At 36.6% G+C, this 20,154-nt stretch overlaps 2 protein-coding genes across 3 annotated transcripts; one reads left to right on the forward strand and one right to left on the reverse strand.

Moving 5' to 3' along the window:
• The first annotated feature begins 15,279 nt into the window (after positions 1-15,279).
• LOC111379151 (tRNA pseudouridine synthase A) lies at positions 15,280-18,054 on the forward strand. Of its 2 annotated transcripts, XM_023002487.1 has the most exons (3): positions 15,280-16,688; positions 16,775-17,149; positions 17,936-18,054. In XM_023002487.1, the coding sequence occupies exons 1-2, from the start codon at positions 15,457-15,459 to the stop codon at positions 17,127-17,129; spliced, it is 1,587 nt and encodes a 528-aa protein (XP_022858255.1). In that variant the 5' UTR covers positions 15,280-15,456; the 3' UTR covers positions 17,130-17,149; positions 17,936-18,054. The 2 variants fall into 2 exon arrangements, with proteins under 2 accessions (XP_022858255.1, XP_022858254.1); XM_023002486.1 differs by lacking the exon at positions 17,936-18,054 and having other exon boundaries at positions 16,775-17,395.
• A 68-nt stretch (positions 18,055-18,122) lies between these two features.
• On the reverse strand, positions 18,123-19,186 carry LOC111379152 (protein GDAP2 homolog). Its single transcript, XM_023002488.1, has 3 exons — positions 19,012-19,186; positions 18,659-18,929; positions 18,123-18,567 (listed from the first exon to the last, which is right to left on the reverse strand). Exons 1-3 carry the CDS (start codon positions 19,151-19,153, stop codon positions 18,345-18,347), a joined length of 636 nt encoding a protein of 211 aa, XP_022858256.1. The 5' UTR covers positions 19,154-19,186; the 3' UTR covers positions 18,123-18,344.
• Positions 19,187-20,154: the final 968 nt, after the last annotated feature.

Consider the following 20,154-nt stretch of genomic DNA (forward strand, 5'->3'; position numbering starts at 1 on the left):
ATAGGATGAAGGGAATAGCTAAGATTGAAGTAATATTTACAGAAGGCACAAGTAATCAATACACATGCGAAAGTTATAATATTTGGTCAAAAGTTGTATTTAAATTTGCAAATATTATCTATATTATCTACATGTCTTGTTTTTACTGTTATATCGAGAGTTGCTCCACATGTTGTTTGACGTAAAACATATAGACCAGTAAGATGAGAATAAATTGAAGGTCCTAGATTCAAATGTTTTCAAAAATAGTGAAAAACCAAAGTGCATAAGGCCACTTTTACCCACCACTTTAAGCTATAATTTGGCAAATAATCAAGAAATGGAATTTATGATCTTTTACTGTGAGCTCAATACCTTTATGGTGGCATTGATGGTTATATGTTTTGTGTAAAATGCTCATAGCCATTGTCTCCTGAAATTTGTACAGGTTCCAAAATCTCCACTTTCTTTCCTCCTCTTTTTCTCTGTACCCTTTTGAATTGGCATTGCTTTCGATATTGTGCAATTTTGGGGACCAAATAATTGCTACCCATTAAGCAATTGCATGGACAATATTTCTGCAGCATTCAAGTCGAAATCTTCAGTTTTACTTGGCACAAGCTGACTCAACGTGTTCCCTATTTCAATATAATGTTCAGCGACAAAACATGGCGTAATCTAAGGCGACTTTTTTGGACTCTCAAACCTAATAAAAACATTTGATCTTGGCGAATTTAACACCAAACCAGCCATGGTGCTCATTTCAAGTTCCAAAATGTTGACCTTGCTTTTTGCATGCATATGTTGACAACAAATATTGGACTTACTTGCATCCATGCAAGCTAATTTCAACACGTTTAACATATCACTAGTCAATAGAATGTTTCGATTTGAATGTGGAATGAGTTCTATAATGCGAGACGAAAGTTTTAAAATGTCGGTGATATATATAAACGAGATTCTATAATAAAGAACAATTGAAAACAAACAAATCCAAATCCAAAACTAAGCATTCAGCTCAAACAATCTATGAATGATAGAAGGAGAGAAAAAATGAAATCTCGCTTCAAGTGATACAAGAGGAAGTATTTATAATATTACAAATGAAGTGGTGCGCTCGTTGGATGAAGAAGCATGTGGCTTCATCTCCTTAGTTGAAGCGTCCTATCATATGCATCAATTTAACTTCACTAGCTTGTAGCACATTTAATGCTCTTAAAAAGGCTGCCACCCTATAACCTATGCTGACATGATTTGATATTTCTCTCATTACAAATATTACATCTACTATTCGAATAAGATTTTATCTACAGGAAATCTTTGGAGTATGTGGGTCACTCCATTTCAAAAGTGAGCTTCTTATTGAGCCTCTGAATTGCTACTGCTTCAGTATGAGGGGCTTTGATGAAAGGGCTTAGGTAGTTCTTCGTTTTATTACTCCGCTCCAGTAATGAGCTTCAGCAAATAGAGCTCCCATTTTATACTTTTATAATCTTTGACTTTGGTCAAACATTAATGATGTTGGTTGTGGATCATAGGGTTTCGTCCTTGAATAAGCTCCACGTGGGATATCATGTAGGCTTCGTCTGGAGCCTCACTGGCGAAACGTAACACAAAATATTGTGACAAGCAAGTGTAACATTTCCTAAGATTACTAGTAATGCTATTTATCTAGAATGCAGCTCGTATGTCTGTGCGTTATCCAAGTGAATCAACATCTTAATTGAAACACATACATATATATTGAAGAGGTTCAATAACTTAATACCACTTTCTTGACGTCTAGAACTTTGACCATCAGCAGTATAGATGTTTAGCATTATTCGTGACATATGCAATGCCATCTCCTCTATACGAACTCCAATGCCATTCAATTCTAGTTTATGACAATAGAGATTTTACCACAACTATACTGCATGCTAAAGTACTAATTCTACCTTCAGAGTTAGATACCGTTACTACGTCTTCTTCCTACGACCGAGTCCAGTGAAGGTCTATTTTGCAATTCTTCTTATGGACCAACGTTCAAAGAGATGACAGATTTTTACGCCAAAAAATATATTAGAAATCAATTCTATTATTTTACACTCCAACTCATTCATAATCAATAGAACACCCTAAAAGTGGTTTGACATTTCTTTCGAGTACAAAGGTTAATGATATATTGGCATCAATTTGCCTATGAATTTCTCCGAATTGATTAATGACAACTGTGATTGCATGCAAAAGACTTGTGCATCATCCACTTTTTCATGATTTTGATCTATTGGATTCTCTGCCTCAAAAGGAACATAAATATGTATACTATATATAATAACGGCTCATTGCTTTTGCACATGGAATTAACAATTTCATTTTGTTAATTTATACCTTAAAATTCTCCTATTTTGGTGAAGATTTGAGGAAGGAATTCACTAAAAAGTGAGAGCACGAATTGTTCGTCGAAAAATTTAAATTCTTACAAGGCTTGAGAGCAAATTGAACTATTTTTTCAGCAAATCACTAATAGGTCAATATGTTCATAAAAGAGATGAAAGTGAAATTAGAACATAAAATTTTTATCTTTGAAACATATTCTCATCTAAACAAGAATATGCAAAAATGCAAATAGACAATCATAAAGAACATAATTATTAATGTTGGAAGTATCTTTTCCTTTCAACTAAATTGATATTTTAAACTATGTATTCTAAAGCTCAAAAAATGCATGCTTCCAATATAAACCTAAAAGTTTACTTTGCCAAGAAACTTTTGGGCTTGTCGATCATTGATTAATCTAATATTAAATTATAATTAGTTGTTAAAATCCTTTTCCATGGCAGCTGTGTAATATGATTAGATCGCCATGCAAATAACATCTTCTATCAATAAAAGAGAGATTATGATTCACTTTATATATTCATTATAAAAAATTATTCCCATCTTTTGTAAAGAATGAGCCGTTTTGACCTAAAGCTAATCATAAGTTACTGTAAAAAGAGAGAAAAATAAGCAGAATATATTGAAATGGCCGTAAGAAGATAATGGAGAGGTTGTTTCAACGAGACTAATAATAGAGGCAACGTGAGAGAGAGGACGATACATAATGATGGCACATTTTTAAAGTTTAATCCTTTGGTTAGAGAGAAAAGGGGCCAGAGAGAGAGATGGTGGGGAGGGAGATTAGGTTAGACTAGATTAGGTTAGATGGGGCATCGAATTGAGTTCAAGACATAAATGATGAGGCCGATGACGATGCTTATGATGGTGACGAGATGGAGAATTGGCTCTATCTTTCTATATATACATTACTTAAGCTTCTTGACAGAAGAATTTGCCAGAAGAGATAACAGATGCACAAGTCGACTGATTGTATTGACTGTCAAAAAGCTTTTTTTTTTTTTTTTTTAAATTTCAAAGGTAAATTAATGCTTGACACCTCTGCTTCTGCCATGCCATCTGTCAACTCCCCCTGTCAATGTAGCAAAATTCTACATACATACATATCGTAGCACATTTTTCTTTCAATTACAAAAGTTGATTAAAATTGAAGTTAAAGTCAATAATAAAATTAATGAGATTCACAACTTTTCAACCACACACATTCCATCAAATTTATTAAAAATCTGATTTTTATTTAAACTAAATAGGAGTTGTATGTACATATATACATATATGAGTGTTGGTGGTGACTTCATCTTCCATTCAATCTACTGGGCCAGGATAGGGTATGCTGTTGAATGGGCTGCTCTAAAGTATTTTTGGCCCAATTGAGATGAACTATGACCCAGACTGGGGTATGATTAGTCTGGAGTGACCCAATTGAAGATACATAGATATCTCTAATAAATTATGGATCTTCAGTGAGGCCCAGTTATTTGTAGGAAAGATGACGAGTTTTTAAGGAGAGCTAGAAGCCCAAATTGAAGGGATAGAAGTCTAAGGTCCCTCTATTTTCCACTTAAATTATTGGGAAAATTTCATAAGTAAGAGATTATGGCATATTTCAAAAACAAGAAAACTAGTTTCAAATTTCAAAAATCAAATTTTTATTAAAAATTATTTATCATTTAATTAATTAATTAATTTAGTAATTAAATATATTGAAGTTACAGATTTATGTAATTTGGTCACAAATTAACGATTTAATTCATCACTTATAATTTTTTGGTCACAAATCCGAAATTTTATGTCACAAATTATTTTACGATCAAAATTCAAAAAATTTATAGGTCACAGTTTGTTCATCGATCACAGATCGAAAAATTTATAAGTCACGATTTATTTATTGATCACAAATCACATATATTACAAGTCACAAATTATTATACAATCACAAATTATCAAATTATTGGTCACAAATTAACAATTTTTTTGGTCACACATTATTTTTTTGTCACAATTTATCTTTTCCATTGATCACATATTATTTATTGGTCATAGATTAACCAATTTAATGGTCACAGTCAACCAAATAATTTGTGACCACCACCAATACTTACGATTCACAATCACAATTTTTAGGTCACGTATTCAATTCTGAGTCACAATCACAATTTTTAGATCACGTATCCAATTATGAGTCACAAATCAACCAAACCGTCACAACTATTGCGATGACCACCACCGCTGCCACGACCAACCGTGACTCTCAAATTGTAAGTTACAATTGGGAGTCTTTTCAGATCACGGGTTCAATTATTTGTCACAAAATCAACCAAACCACCACGACCATCACAGTTACCTTTGCACTATTACCTTATCACCATAGTTCGCAGCAATCGTCGTGCCACCAACGTCACCAACATTTAATCGGACTACCAACAACACCACCACCTCGCCATCACAACAAAATCACTGCCACCAACAAGATCCAAAAAATCATCGCCATAGTAGCACAAAAGCCTTATCAAATTAGATCCATAACAAACTAGCTCTCCCCACTACAAACACTACCACTTCAGTACACCGAACATACCCGGACGATCAAGAACCAAATGAACTACAACTATTCCAGGCATACCTGGATAATAAAAAGAGAAGGATGTACAAACGATAGGCACTATAGTTCCAAAGCCAAAGAATCGAAATGAATAAAACATGCAGGTACAAAGCAAACTTTATCTTGTCCACGTGTGTTTTAATTTGTTTATCTATTCTATCCACATGCACTGTTTTATTTCGTTTAACTATTCTATCCACATGAGGACTAAGTTCCTCAAAAACCTTCCTATTCCGTGCCATCCAAATATGATAAGTGATAGTAGCAAGTGCAATTCTTTTAGATTTACTTTGCCAAGATGTCCATCGAGCCTTGTTCTTGATTCACTTCAAAGGACTCAAGATTGTAGTGATTGATCTTCTAATCCCCATCCAAGCTTTGATCTTCATGCATACACTAGAGGTGAATGAGCATTGGAAAAATAAGTGCAGCCCTGTTCCAAGTGTATCTCACAAAAAACACAATTTTTATCAATGTCGAGACTGACAATCAATCTTTACTGAGTACCTTTGATTGGACACCCAAGCATAAGATAAAAAAGCATGTTTTGGAGTGATAAAAGAACTCCAAACCTCCCTCATCCAAACTTTCTTGTCTCCCTTCGGTCGAAAGTGCTCATGGGCAGCTCGTACGCAAAACTAGCCAGCACTATTCCAATTGGACAGCATGTTTTCAGCACTATGGGCAGTCTCATAATTCCTGACAATTATGTCTCTGATTCTCAGCATTCTTTTGAGCAATAAAGAGTCAATTTTCCTTGTCGTGCACCACAAAAAGTCATTCCCTTGAAGGTATACTTGGTTAACCCGTTTAACCTATAAAGTGTCATTCTTAGCATGAATATTCCAAATAAATTTGGCTAGAAGGGCTGAATTCCAACTTTTCATATCTCTAAAACTAAGGCCGCCCTCCTTCTTTAGTAGGCAAATGATACTCCAAGCAACCTACGGTTTTTTAATACCCCAAAGAAAATTTTGGCAAAGCTTGATAATCCTCGAGGCTACCATAGATGGGATGCGGAATATAGAGACCCAAAAACACTCCATGCCTTGTAGTACGAATCTAACAAGTTCCGTCCTACCCGCATAAAAATGTGAAGATTTTGTCCATGCACAAATGTAAGCTGAAAATTTATCAAGGAGAACATCATATGAATTGATTTTTAATTTCTCAATGGCAAGTGAAATTCCTAAATATCGAAACAGCATAGAACCTTAAGAAATGTTGGTCAATGCAACAATATCCTCTAATTCTTTCCTATAAATACCCCCCATATACAAGTTAAATTTTCTAGCATTCATTCTAAGTCCCGACAATTCTTCAAACTTAGACAGACAAATCATCAAAATTCTCACTGAAATAAAATCACCCTTAGCAAAAAGCATAAAATCATCGGCAAATGCTAGATGTTTGATTTTAACGGGCCCATATTTAGGATGATAGTTGAAATCACTATTCTTGGTATCTCCTTTCAACGCTCTCGAAAAGGAAATCAGGGCAAAGAACAAACAAGAATAGAGATAGCGGGTAACCTTGTCTAAGCCCTTTTCTATCCTTAGAGGAGCCTTGTAGACTACCATTGAGTGAAATAGAGTTAGTAGGAGTAGAAATGCATTCCATAATCCAACCAATAAACTTAGTTTGAAAATCCAATCCTTCAAGTTCTCTTTTGAGAAAATCCCAATTTATCGAATGATATGTTTTCCTTAGATCCATTTTGAGAAGAGAAGGCATCTCTAGGCAACACTTTCTCGATTGTATTGTCTCAAAAACTCTTGTGCAAGGTGAATATTTTCGGTCATGCTTTTTCCCTCCACAAAAGCCACTTGTGTTTGATCAACAATGGATCCAAGAATAGGTCATAATCTAAAAGTAAGAATCTTTGTAATGACCTTGTAGAATACATCACAACATACAATTGGCCTATAGTCTCTGGCGGAAGATGAGTGATTCGTCCTAGGAACCAAAGCAATCACTATATGATTTGTTTGTTTAAGAAAAGAGGAAGAGTTGACAAACTCTTTGATAGCCTTCTTAAACTCTCATCCGAGAATGTTCCAAGTCTTTTTAAAGAAAGAAGATGTATATCCATCCGAGCTCGGCCATTTATCATCCCCAATACTAAACAAAGCTTCTTTAATCTCTTGATCTAAAATTTAGCGAATGAGTGAGAACGCATGGTCTTCCGTTAGCACCGGTCCATTCTTCACTACCTCAGCCTCAATATATTGAACAAGAAAAATTTTCCTAGTAAGTCCCTATAGAAGTACCTGAATTCATCCACCACTTCTTTGTGAGAAGAAGTATAGGTCCCATTCTTTTTCAACACTGTAGCAATGTAGTTCCTCTCATTGTTTCTCTTTACCATCGAATAGTAGAACTTAATATACTTATCACTATTTTTTAGATAAGTACACTTAACTTTTTGGTAGTAAAAAATTCTCTCCGCTTAGCCGAAAATCATGGCCTCTTTCCTCAATTTTCCACCTCACATTGAAGATGAACATTTGTAGGGTTACCTTGCAATTCCAATTGTACGACTTTCAAAATTCTAGATGTGTTTTTGGCTAGAGAGGAGATATGTGAGAAATGCTTATCATTGAGCCTCCTAAGTACCCCTTTAAGAATTTGTAACCTTTTACAAAGAGTAAATTGCTTTGTTCCCACAATCTACTTGTTCTAACAATCTTGAACAAGTTTAAGAAAATCATCGTGATCCTTCCACATGTTGAAAAACCTTCCTTGTTATCATCTTGTTGCAAAGTGATACAATGCATGGAGAGTGATCTAGGAGACATCCCGAAGGTAAAAGTTTAGCAATACTATGAATTCTCAAGTGCATCCACACATCTTTAATCATGGCTGTATCAATTTTTCTCCAAACCGTAATGTTGGTCCCCGTGTAAAAAATCTAATAGACTTCATATCCGTCAGTCCAACATTAAGAAAACAATTCTCACAGTCTCTAATTTTATAGGGTGTAACATATGCTTTGTTACACTTTTCACCAAACTTAAGTACATTGTTAAAATCACCCATAATCATCCATGGTAATGGACAACTAGTCCCATGTTCCATGATATTGTTCCAAAGAGACCTACAAGCAACAATAGTAGAAAATATATACAAAACTAACTTAAAAGGATACAAAGTTACCTTGCGTGTAATAATGCAATCTATGGCTGACTCAATTACCATCACATCCGCTTTCAAAGGATCTCATAAGATCAAAATCTTACCGTTATGATGCATGATAAAGTTATTCACTTGCGAGTGTCCACAAACTTATTCCTCACACACCATTTGTAGCTTAATAGGCCCAAGTTTTGTCTCCAAAATTTTCATTACGTCAATATTATGTATTTTCAATAATTTTGAACCCCTTGGAGGTACAGTTCAATCCCCTAATGTTCCAAAAGCCGATCTTTATGAAGCAAGGAAAATTCCCTTATTCTTATCCTTAGCGACTATTACCTTTCTTTTCTCCGCAAACTTCCCTTTCAACTTTTCATTACTAGTTGGCTTAGATGTCACTCCATGTGAAGTTGAAGAACATTCATCCCCTGACATAGCCATCTGGTTGTTTACATTTTCAACAACCTAAATTGGAGTGATTCTTCCACTTTTTTCTCGTGATTCGTTCCCTTTTCTTGTGAATAACTTGAGTAAAAAGAGCATCATCTAGGACCTTTTGTTGCCCTAGATGATGTTCCTTTCTTCATGAGTATTTAGGTGATGTATCTTCCTCAATAGGATAATAGAATGTGCAACACTTTAGATTGATGATCTGTATGCTTTATTTTGGAGCTTTTTTTATACTTGACATCTTTCACTAAATACTCATGATTGAGTATCTTTGGCTCATTGCAAGTGCTCATCAACTTGTATATTCACACAAGCCAAATAGGCTCTCGATAGGTGCCCAACCTCAATTTACACTTCGAGGAATTATGGGTTTGAAATCATCTAACTTTGAAAGCTCTGTTTATAAGGGCATCACTTTAGGCTTTGGTCTTAGCCTTGCAACATTGGTCATCTACACTTGATTTTGATATGTTGGATTCAAGATATAATTTTCGACCTCTTCCAAATTGTGTAAATCTATTTAGGCATGAGATGTTGATTTAGGTGTAGAGGTTGGCTCAAGTTCATCTATGTACACCTTGCCTTAGCGTGTCCCCAATGTAGAAGTTGATAGGACCAGTCCCACGTAAGATAGAGACATAATATTAATCCTCCAAGTTTAATATTATCATTTTTTTTAAGCTTTAGAACTTTATTTGAGCCGTCATTTGATGTTTCAAGCATCAGTTTGAGCTCCGTCCATTTTATAGTCCCCTCGTGGCTTGGTCACGTACATGTGCTACACGCCTCGTCCCAAGTAGCTCGGGTTTTATTCAAGGCTTAGGCTTTTCGAGTGTTGGTTATTTCCACACAAAGTGGAGGCCTAATAAAGTTAAGTCAATAATGGAATATTATAAATAAGAGAATATTTGCTTTTCTTACTCATTATTTCAAGCATGTACTAAATTACAAAAAATAATGTACATGTATATAATTTTATTTATTTAATTTTTTCTTTGGAAAAAAAATATATCACTTGATAATAGACTCCTAATAAGGATGGCCCTCGGATGGGGCGGGGTGTCAAGGATCGCAACTTTACTTAGCCCCTTGACATAATCACAGTCGCAGTCTGCACATTGTAAATATTAGTTCAAGTTTGAGTTGTAATTTTCTTTTCATTGTAATAGTTATTTCAGTTGTAAAATAGCTTTGATATTTGTAAACTTTTAGTATGATTTCTTGCCATTTAAACGTCTATTCCCATCACTTAAGTTTTTGTTCCGAATGCTATTATAGGGAGTATTAGTCATTCAAAAATCTTTCAAACTTACTAGTGTCTACTCCCCGCACCAGCAATCGTAATTTTCTGCTTTCATCAATTGTAATGTTCAGCTTTCATCAATCAATGTTTAATTTACTTTCAATATATTCAAATTCTCTGTTGTAAGTTTTCTACAAAATTGTAATCAAATTTTCTTTCATCCCGACGCGATCTAGAAAAGGTAGAAGGTAGTCTAGCGGAGCAGTCTATTGTCGCACGGTGTCCCTTTCTGTGCTAAGAAGAAAGGCACCCCGTGAAAATTGGTATTAGAGCTGGGGCTCATGACCCTCGATAAGAAACCTATGGATCCGATTACATCCCACACCACTGAGGTGGGAGAGCTTCAAAAGAAGAGTACTACTAAATAGCGCATGGATGCACTTGATGAGACAACTAATAGGTTGTGCTGTGCCATGGACGGTCTACAGGAAAAAGTCGAGATGACGAAATTCGAGATTCGTGGATTATATATCCAATTGGATGAAAGCCAAAGGGCTTGTGCAGTAATGACTGAAGCTGTTGTAATCATTCATAAACCGCAGGATGAAATGGAAGCGTTGAGAACTCTATTATAAGTACTCTAACGTGCGGTGGGCAATGGGCAAGCTCCCGCACTTGAGTATGCTCCTAAACTTAGAATCTCTGAACCGTGTACCTACGGAGGGGCACATGATGCAAAAGAAGTCGAAAACTTCTTGTTTGACATGGAATAATACTTTCTCGCAGCTTCAATTGAAGACGAAGCAATAAAGGTAACCACAGCCACCATGTATCTGGGTAGAGATGCAAAATTATGGTGGTGAATCAAATATGCTGATATTCATGTCAACAGGGTCCGAATAATTTCTTGGGATCTCCTCAGGGAAGCGATCAGATCGCAGTTTTTCCTGAAAAATGTCGAGTATCAGGCTCAGCGGGCACTTCGAGACCTGAAACATATAAGCTCTATTAGGGAGTATGTGAAAGCCTTTTCAGGGCATATGCTGAATATTCGAGATATATCGAAAAAGGATAAGCTCCTCACCTCTATGGAAGGGTTGAAACCATGGACACGCACAGAACTTCAGAGAAAGAAGAATTGATTTGAGTGCGGTCATGGGAGTCGTCGAATGTTTGAGCGACTACCAAACAAAATCTAGAAAAGATTGACCTTCGGGGAGTAATCAAGCAATTGGAGGTGGTAACAAAACTTACAGACTCAGCTCGAACCCAAATAGGGGAGAGCATTACTCTCAGAATAAGGGAGGAAACTATTAAAACACCCATGGTTTTCAAGGAAATTATCATAATAGTCGTCAAAAAAATTATAACGGCAACAACAGTAACAACTGGAATAAAGAAAAAGCAATGGAGGGTCGAATTGATGTCACTCCCAAATTGACGTACTTTTTACGCAAAGGATCTCATCGGATGTCGAAGTGTCCTCGAAAATGGATGGTGAATGCATATTGTCAACTAGCAAGTGGCGGGTCAAGTTCAAAGCAAGATACCCCACTGGCTAGTTGTCATGGTGAGACTGACTTTCGAAGAGAATGAGGATGTAGTTGGGCCATTTGCACATCGGTGCAACACACTGTCACATCGGGTTACCGAAAGGATGATGTCCCCTTGAGACAGGCAAAGTTGGAATAAGCGAATGCTCGTATTTATAGGGTCAAAGGCTTAATGTACATTGATGTGAAGATTAATGGGAAGCCAATCAGGCCTATGGTGGATACTGGTTTTACCCACAACTACCTTGCATGTACCAAAATAGAGCGACTTGGACTTGTTCTGGAAAAGGGTAGTGGGAAAGCAATCAACTCCGCTACTCAACTAATAACTGTAGTTGAGTAGGTCCTCTCGAGGGAAGAACAAATTTATCTGCAGTTAAAATGGATGATTTCGAGCTTACTATGGGATTGGAATTTCTTCGGGATACTAAGACAGCAGTGTTGCCATATTCTGATTCGTTAATAATAATAGGTAATAAGCCGTGTGTCATCCCTACACAAGCTGGGAGGATGCGTGAGAAGAGTATCTTAGCTATGCAATTTAGTAAGATTTTCAAAAGAAATGAACCTTCTTTTTTCTGTACTCTTCGATTAGAGGAGATCGAAGAGGCGACTGGCCTATTCCAAAACTCGTTAAAAGGCTTATTCGGAAATTTGAGGACATCATGCCGGACGAATTATCAAAGAAATTGCCACTAAGAAGAACAATTGATCATGAAATTGAACTTATTTCAGGTGCCAAACCTCCCGCCAGGGTACCATACCGTATGTCTCAGCCTAAGTTTGAAGAGCTTAGGAAGCAATTGGGAGAAATGTAATCATTGTGCCTGCGAAGTCACCATACGGAGCTCCTATTTTGTTTCAGAAAAAGGCCAATGGTTCTCTTAGAATGTGCTGTGACTATCGAGCCTTGAACAAGATTACTGTAAAGAATAGCTATCATATCCCATTGGTTGCGGATTACTTCGATTGACTGAGTCGGGCGAAGTATTACACAAAAATTGATTTTAGGTCTGGATACTGACAAGTTCGGATCAAGGAGGGAGATGAAGTAAAGACTACGGTGGTAACTAGATATGGAGCCTTTGAATTTAAAATGATGCCTTTTGATTAGACAAATGCTTCAACAACGTTTTGTACTATGATGAATCAGGTACTTCATGGGTTCTGATTTTATCGTGGTGTGCTTGGACAACATAGTAATCTACAGCGAGACATTGGAAGAACATGTCTAACATGTGAGGCAAGTTTTTAATCGACTACGAGAAAATGAACTCTATGCCAAACCGTCTAAATGCTCATTTGCTCAGACATCTATGGATTTCTTGGATGACATCATTGAACAAGTAAAATCTACATGGATTCGAAAAAGGTTCTAGCCATCAAAGATTGGCAACCACCAAAAATCGTACATGATGTACGTTCATTTCTTGGGTTATGCAATTACTATCGAAGATTTGTGAGAGGCTACTCAAATATTGCACTGTCACATACCGAATTGACAAAGAAGGATAAGGATTGGGATTGGTCGTCCCAATGCCAAACTGTTTTTGAAAAGTTGAAAAAGTCCATGTAGAAGAACTCGATTTTAGCCTTACCGGATATGACTAAACCATTTGAAGTTCATACAAATGCTTCAGATTTTGCACTTGGTGGAGTTCTTATGCAAGAAGGACATCCGGTAGCATATGAGAGTTGGAAGTTAAACCAAATAGGACTTCGTTACTCGGTGCATGAAAAGGAATTATTGGCAGTAGTCCATTGTCTTAGAAGATGGAGTCAATATTTGCTTGGGTTTCCATTTATTGTGAAGGCAGATAATACGGCGGTTAGTCACTTCATGTCTCAACCAAAACTATCAAGCAAGTGGGCTCGTTGGCTTGAATTTCTTTCAAAGTTCAATTTTATGCTAGAGTATCCTCCCAGATCTAGTAATCATGTTGCTGATACTCTTAGTCGATGGGTCAATTTGGCTGTCATTTGCTCCATACTCAATATTTGGTCGACTTCATTAAGTAGGGTAAGACTCGAGAGTTCTAGCTTAATAGGGACTACTAAAGACTAAGGAAGATTGCCTATATAGTCCTAAGGACGGAGATTTGAGAAAATCACTAATTACTGAATGCCATGACACGATTTGGGCAGGGCATCCCGGAGAGGAACGTACTTATGCACTACTGCAACGTGCATACTACTGGCCTCAAATATGGGACGACAATGCAACTTATGTAAAAATCTATCTTATTTGTCAGCAAGATAAGGCAGATCATCAGAAAAAGACGGGCTTGATGGAGCCCCTTTCCATCCCAACTCGACCATTCGAAAGTGTATCGATGGACTACATTATTAGGTTGTCAAAATTTGAGGATTTCAGCACTATCATCATCGTGATGGACCGTCTATCAAAATACGCAACTTTTATTGTAGCGCCTAAGTATGTTTCCGCGGAAGAGATAGCTCAACTCTTTTTTAAACATATTGTAATAGTTATTTTAGTCGTAAAATAGCTATGATATTTGTAAACGTTTAGTATGATTCCTCGCCATTTAAACGTCTATTCCCGTCACTTAAGAGTTTTTGTTCCGAATGCTATTATAGGAAATATTAGTCATTCAAAAATCTTTCAAACTTACTGGTGTTCGCTCCCTGCACCAACAATCATAATTTTTTGCTTTCGTCAATTGTAATATTCAGTTTTCATCAATCAATATTCAATTTACTTTCAATGTATTCAAATTCTCTATTGTAAGCTTTCTACAAAATTATAATCAAATTTTTGTTCCAATGCGACCGAGAAAATGCGGAAGGTAGTCTAGTGGAACAAACTACTGCTACATGGTGTCCCTTTCTGTGCTAAAAAGAAAGGCACCATGTGAAACAGGGGCTTGCCCTGTTTGCTGCTTTTTTTCTTTTTTTTTTTAACATTTTCAAAATTTCAAGTTATGCTATTATTAGAGAATAAAATACCAATCATAATTTTAAAATCTAAAGCAAATAATGCTCAAACTAACAACGTCAATATCCAAAGTAAAAACACAGAACATCTACTTCTAAAGCAAGTTATGCTACTATTAGAGAATAAAATACAAATTCAAAATTTTAGAATCTAAAGCAAATAATGCTAAAACTAACAACACCAATATCCAAAGTAAAAACATGGAACATCTACTTCTTGAGTTGCATAATTTAAGAATTATTGGTTAATGACGTTTAAGAAATAGACTCATATAATTAATAAATTACTTCTATATTATAGCAAAATAAGATAAGTCTTTAATCAACCAAACATTTGAACATCAAAAATGTCAAAAATAAAACATAATATAAACAGCAAGGAGTTCTCGGGTGAGGGCTATAGCAGAAAACAACATCAATGATATCTATACAAGTCCAATAGTACTTTCAATCAACAAGGCTTGAATCCAGTTGTCGTCAACAGCCTGGCATATGATCGGAGAGTAGATGTGCTTTTAGTAAAAGAATATGAGCTTGTAGGCATCGAGAGCCGGAAAAACGAGCTGATGGGATTGCTCGTGGAGGGTGGTTTGAGACTCGGTGTGCTTTCACTGGCTGGAATGGGAGGTTTGGGGAAAATAAGAGAGGTGATAGCTGGCGAGTGAGAGAGAGATTGTGGGCGTAAGTCTTGAAAGGAAGATGGAAGATATTAGGTTAGAGTTGCGTTTTCTCCTTTCATAATTAATTTTAATTTTTTTCTTTTTCATGAGGTAGGGATGCCCAAGACTTGAGACGGGGCGGTAACTTATGCCCCCGTTCCGCGCTGCCTCGTCTCGCCTCGTCAACTTGTTGGGACGGTTTTTTTTAGTCCCATTCATAATGAAACACCGTCGAAATGAGACAGGACGAGACGGAGCGGTTTTTTCTGTCATCTCTAACTCCTAAATATGAGTTAACTATTTAGAATTTGCTGATAAAAGCCTCCCAAAATCGAACCTCATAATCTGTGTCCGAACTCCCAAGCAAACCTAAACGATTCGATTTGAATTCCTCTAATTCTAGGTTTTACGGTGGTATAGAGACACGTAAACCCCAATTCGACACAGTTACGCAGTAATGGCCAGCCCTAACATTCCACTTTCACACTCACTATCTTGAAAATGGAAATTGAAAACCCAAACCCTTCTGTAGATTCTCATCCACAAGAAGGACAACAGCCAAACACCAAGAAGCTAATAATGTCCACCACCACTTCTGACGACGATGACAATTACGACAATGCCTCCGCTGCAGCCGATGAAGGTGCCGTACTCCCAAAAAAACCCAGATACAAGCGCCGCAAAATAGCAATTTTCTTCGCTTATTGCGGCGTGGGATACCAGGGTATGCAAAAAAATCCTGGCGCCAAAACCATCGAAGGTGACCTCGAGGAGGCCCTTTATCATTCGGGTGCAGTTCCTGAGCAGCAAAGGGGACTTCCTAAACGTTTTGACTTTGCCCGTTCCGCTCGAACGGATAAAGGTGTCAGCGCCGTTGGCCAAGTGGTTTCGGGACGATTCTATGTCGATCCCTTTGGGTTAATCGAGCGTTTGAATTCAAATTTGTCGCCTAAGATTCGGATATTTGGGTTCAAACGTGTTACGGGGGCGTTTAATGCTAAGAAGTTCTGCGTTAAACGGAGGTATGTTTATTTGATTCCTGTCTTTGCGCTTGATCCATCTTGTCATCGAGATAGGGAGAGTGTTTTAGCTAGTGTGGGGTCTGAGAATGAGCTCGTTAAATGTTTAGAGTGTTCGGAAAGAGGCCGTAAAGTTTTTGGAGTAGTGGGTAAAATAAATTTCCATTCGAAATCTGTTCCCGTTGATTCAAGCATTAAATTGGACAGAAGTGCTTTATTTGAATTGGGAAATGAAGAGAAAGTTGTTATTAAAACTTTAGAAAATGGAAATCGCAACAATGAGGCTGATGATAATAAGTTAAATACTGAAAGTGTGAAAGAACTGGATGATGGGGCTGCCCAAAGTGATAAAACTGAGGAAGATAAAGTTTACAGTGGAAGCGTGGATGGCAATGCAAAACCACGGAAAAGGAGTGCGTTTTCTTATGGAAAGCAGGAGAGGGAGAGGTTTAACAGAATTTTGAAGTTCTACGAAGGAACACATAATTTTCATAATTTTACTACAAGAATAACAGCTGAGGATCCCTCTGCAAAGAGATACATTATTTCGTTTACTGCAAACAGCATGGTTAACGTAGAAGGTATTGAATTTGTGAAGTGTGAGGTGATCGGGCAAAGCTTCATGCTCCACCAGATTCGGAAAATGATTGGCCTTGCGGTTGCAATTATGAGGAATATTTCTCCTGAATCTTTGATGGAAACGGCTTTTGAACAGTAAGTGTATTGCCTGCAAACTATGTCTTCTATTGGCCTCTTTCTTGATCTAGATTTTTTATTTCTTATTTGTTTATTGAAATCAGGAATGTGAACATTAATGTGCCAATGGCACCTGAGGTTGGATTATATTTGGATGAATGCTTCTTTTCCTCTTATAATCAGAAATGGAAAGACAGCCATGAAGAATTGTCCATGAAGGATTATGCAGAGGAAGCAGAAGACTTCAAAATGACGTATATCTACCCTCATATTGCGTCAACAGAGCACAAGGATGGAGTTGTGGCCCTTTGGTTGCATTCTCTAAACTATCGCAACTATCCCAACTTACGCGGTTTAAACAGTGGTCAGAGCACCGATACAAAATGCGATGAAGTTGTGGACAATGGCCATAACACTGATGTGAAGCATGATGAAGCTTTGGTGGTGCATACATGTTGATTCTTCTATCCACCCTTACAGTATGGTCTCTCCTTGATTGCTTACCATTTGTTTTCCTATTGATGTACTTGAAACTATTTATTAGAACCTTAATATAATTTTTCAAGTTCACAATCAAAATTGTCTAGAGAAATCTATGATGTTACAAGCTCAGTTTTAATAAATTCTCGAGATTTTATCATACTGTGGACTATCTTGAAGCGTGTAATATCATCCACCATCTTGTTAGATACAACATAGAAATTTATTGCTCGAATATTTCTTCACATTCGTTGTGACCTTAAGCACCATTAGGAAATTAACTATACAAATAGGCTGGTGCATGGATTGATTATCTGATTTTTCTAGTTCTACAACCGAGGTTGACAACGCCGGTTAACAAAGTCCTCATAGGAGGGTCCAATGTGTGTGGTTGTCAACCGGGTTATACATGTTGCACTTTCCTTGATTATCTGACATTGGTAACATCCTGCCCATGTGTCCTGGCCTACAGCCCGATACGAATTTACGCATTAGTTTGCATAGGTTTTTCCCTTTTCATTCTAAGAACCTAAATTATAGGCTGCTGCACCCCTAACCGTGCCTGTACTTACTTAACGCATGCCTAGAACATGTTGACATCCCCTAGATGCATTAGAACATCAATTTATTTTGTGTGTCACTTTTCCTAAATTGGCATATTGTCGAAAGAGCTTGCCTCTTTGGTGTTTAATGCTGTTATTTCATTCGAATTGATGCCAGTAATTGCTGAATGGTTATATGTTTTGATATTTTGTACAACTGCTTATACGCAAGCAAACTTTTAGGTACATTTGACATTCATCCTGGGTAAAAGAAGTGTGAAATATTCTTGGGGGTAAGTTCGTTATATTTCTAAGCAATAAATGCACTTTTTCTTTGAAACGTAACCTTGGTTTGTGATTTCGTACGGTGCTGTTACTCATCACTTCATTGTCTGCACTCAAATCACTGCTTTTTCCAACGAAAATGAAATGAGGCAAAAGCCCTATTCTTGAAATGGTTACATTTTTGGGTTTTTAATAATGTAATCAAGGTAATAATTTTCTCACGCATTAGATGTATTTACATGTCCATAAAACTTATGGAAAATCAAGAAAACAGCAATCCACCCCTTGTGCAATACATCCTATCTTCTCTTCTCTTATCTTCTTCATATAACTGAAAACAGAAGTATATAGAAAAACTAACATGACACTAAGCAATACCCCTCGTGGAATAGGTTGAAACTGTACAATCAAGAATTGAAGATCCATATAATCTTGGGTGATCACTCTCCATCCCATAATCCATAGTGGGTGGACGGTACTCCATTTCTTCTTCCTCTTCATAGACATATTCAGGTATCTCAATATCCTTTCTCCTCACATTTTCCCACAGAAATTCCAACCTGTTCACATATCTCACCTTCCAATACCACCTGCAAAATTTTCGAAAAATGAATTCGACCAAAAAAACCAAAAAAAAACTAGTTCAAAATTAATAAATTTAACATGACAGCTTAAGCTTACCCTCCGGGTCCAGGGAAGATGAGACGGCCAAACGTCGCGAGGAAGAGGCGGGACTGAAATCCAGGATGGAGGAAATAAATTGAGTCCAGATTCTCTCTAATTTTAACTGGAATTGCCTCGTAGATTGATCTCAATGCTGAAATGCCTGGGAAGTTGTCGCTTCTGCTGACACCAGTGTTGACATAGACCATTGAAAATGGGGTTTCACGTAAACTCGGAAAAATCACATCCTCTAAGTATTTCTTCAGTGCCTCAACATTCAGAACTCTCGCTGTTAACAAATTGCAACTGCAAATGTTAATACAAACAACAAGTAGAGAGAGTGAAAACAAGAATGAATGAATTTATTATGCCTGGAAAGTTTTTCCCGATTATGCGAAGGATGGTGCAGCCTCGTTTATCTTTGCCTTGAATTTTGAAGATTTCAAGTTTTTCGATGAGATTTTCTTGTTCAGATTGAGGGAGTGCACACGGAGGAGCAGTGATGGAAGTCATGGCGGACTGTGTTGCGAGATACTAAAGAAATGAATTGTATTTATAGGGAAAATTGCAATATTGCTCCCTAAGCTATTGATCCATTAGCTAGTCAAACCCCAGTCTTTCAAACTGTGTAATAGCTTTGTGCTTAAAATATTTTGATTTAGAAAATAATTAAATTTTTAGTAAATTTTAATATAAGTTGATGGAAGATTGTAGTTAAAAATATTGTGGATTTCATGAGATGTGATTAAAATTTAATTATTGATTTTGATTTAAATTTTAATCGACTTTTTATTGAACCAAATAAGGGTATACAACGATATGTTGTGGATTAGTCATGCAAGTATATATTTCAAAACTCTTTTTTAATTTTTAATTTTAAACCATATATTCATATAATAAAATATTTTACACGTAAATTTAAAATTTTTCTACTTTATAATAATACATTCTTCAATAATTTACTATTCAAAAATTTGTTCTTGCCAATTACATCAAAAGGGCCTAAATGTTTGAAAAAGGCATTAAGTGGGGGGCGGTTCTGAATATCACGGTAAGGGTGGGCTTATCCATTCTGGGCAGAAATAAATTATTGAATAGGATCGGGGAGAGAATATTCTACGAATCATCCTTTTTGTAGAGATTAGACTGACATGGCTGTAATTGCCACGTATGTGATGCGGGACCCTTTTTGTCCTACCTGGCAGCACTAAGCTGAACCCTTCCCCTTATTTACTTGAAATGGACATAAAACTTATCTTTATAATCTAATCCAGGAATTTAGAAGATGTAACGGAGAAATGTTTGGCCTAAAGATTTATTTATTTATTTATTTATTTTAATTTGAGATAATTTCATATTATAAAACTAAAAGTATAAAATGAGTTGAGTGAGTTCATAAATATTGCTAAAATCTAAAAATTAGAAGTCAAGGAAACATATGGCCTAGGTTGAGAGTGGCTCCGGGCAATTTTTCGATCGTCAAAATAAATCGTTAGTTGAGCTATCGAGACTCA

Source organism: Olea europaea, unplaced genomic scaffold (genome assembly GCF_002742605.1).
Source record: "Olea europaea var. sylvestris unplaced genomic scaffold, O_europaea_v1 scaffold1937, whole genome shotgun sequence".
Taxonomy (NCBI): domain Eukaryota; kingdom Viridiplantae; phylum Streptophyta; class Magnoliopsida; order Lamiales; family Oleaceae; genus Olea; species Olea europaea.

What these genes read in the sequence shown, in the direction of transcription:
- LOC111379151 (XM_023002487.1), top strand. Translation starts at nt 15,457, where the DNA reads ATGGAAATTGAAAACCCAAACCCTTCTGTAGATTCTCATCCACAAGAA. An exon ending in ATGGAAACGGCTTTTGAACA is followed by an intron (nt 16,689 to 16,774) that starts GTAAGTGTATTG and finishes TATTGAAATCAG; the next exon opens with GAATGTGAACATTAATGTGC.
- LOC111379152 (XM_023002488.1), bottom strand. Translation starts at nt 19,153, where the DNA reads ATGACTTCCATCACTGCTCCTCCGTGTGCACTCCCTCAATCTGAACAA. An exon ending in AATCGGGAAAAACTTTCCAG is followed by an intron (nt 18,930 to 19,011) that starts GCATAATAAATT and finishes ATTTGTTAACAG; the next exon opens with CGAGAGTTCTGAATGTTGAG. An exon ending in ATCTTCCCTGGACCCGGAGG is followed by an intron (nt 18,568 to 18,658) that starts GTAAGCTTAAGC and finishes AAAATTTTGCAG; the next exon opens with GTGGTATTGGAAGGTGAGAT.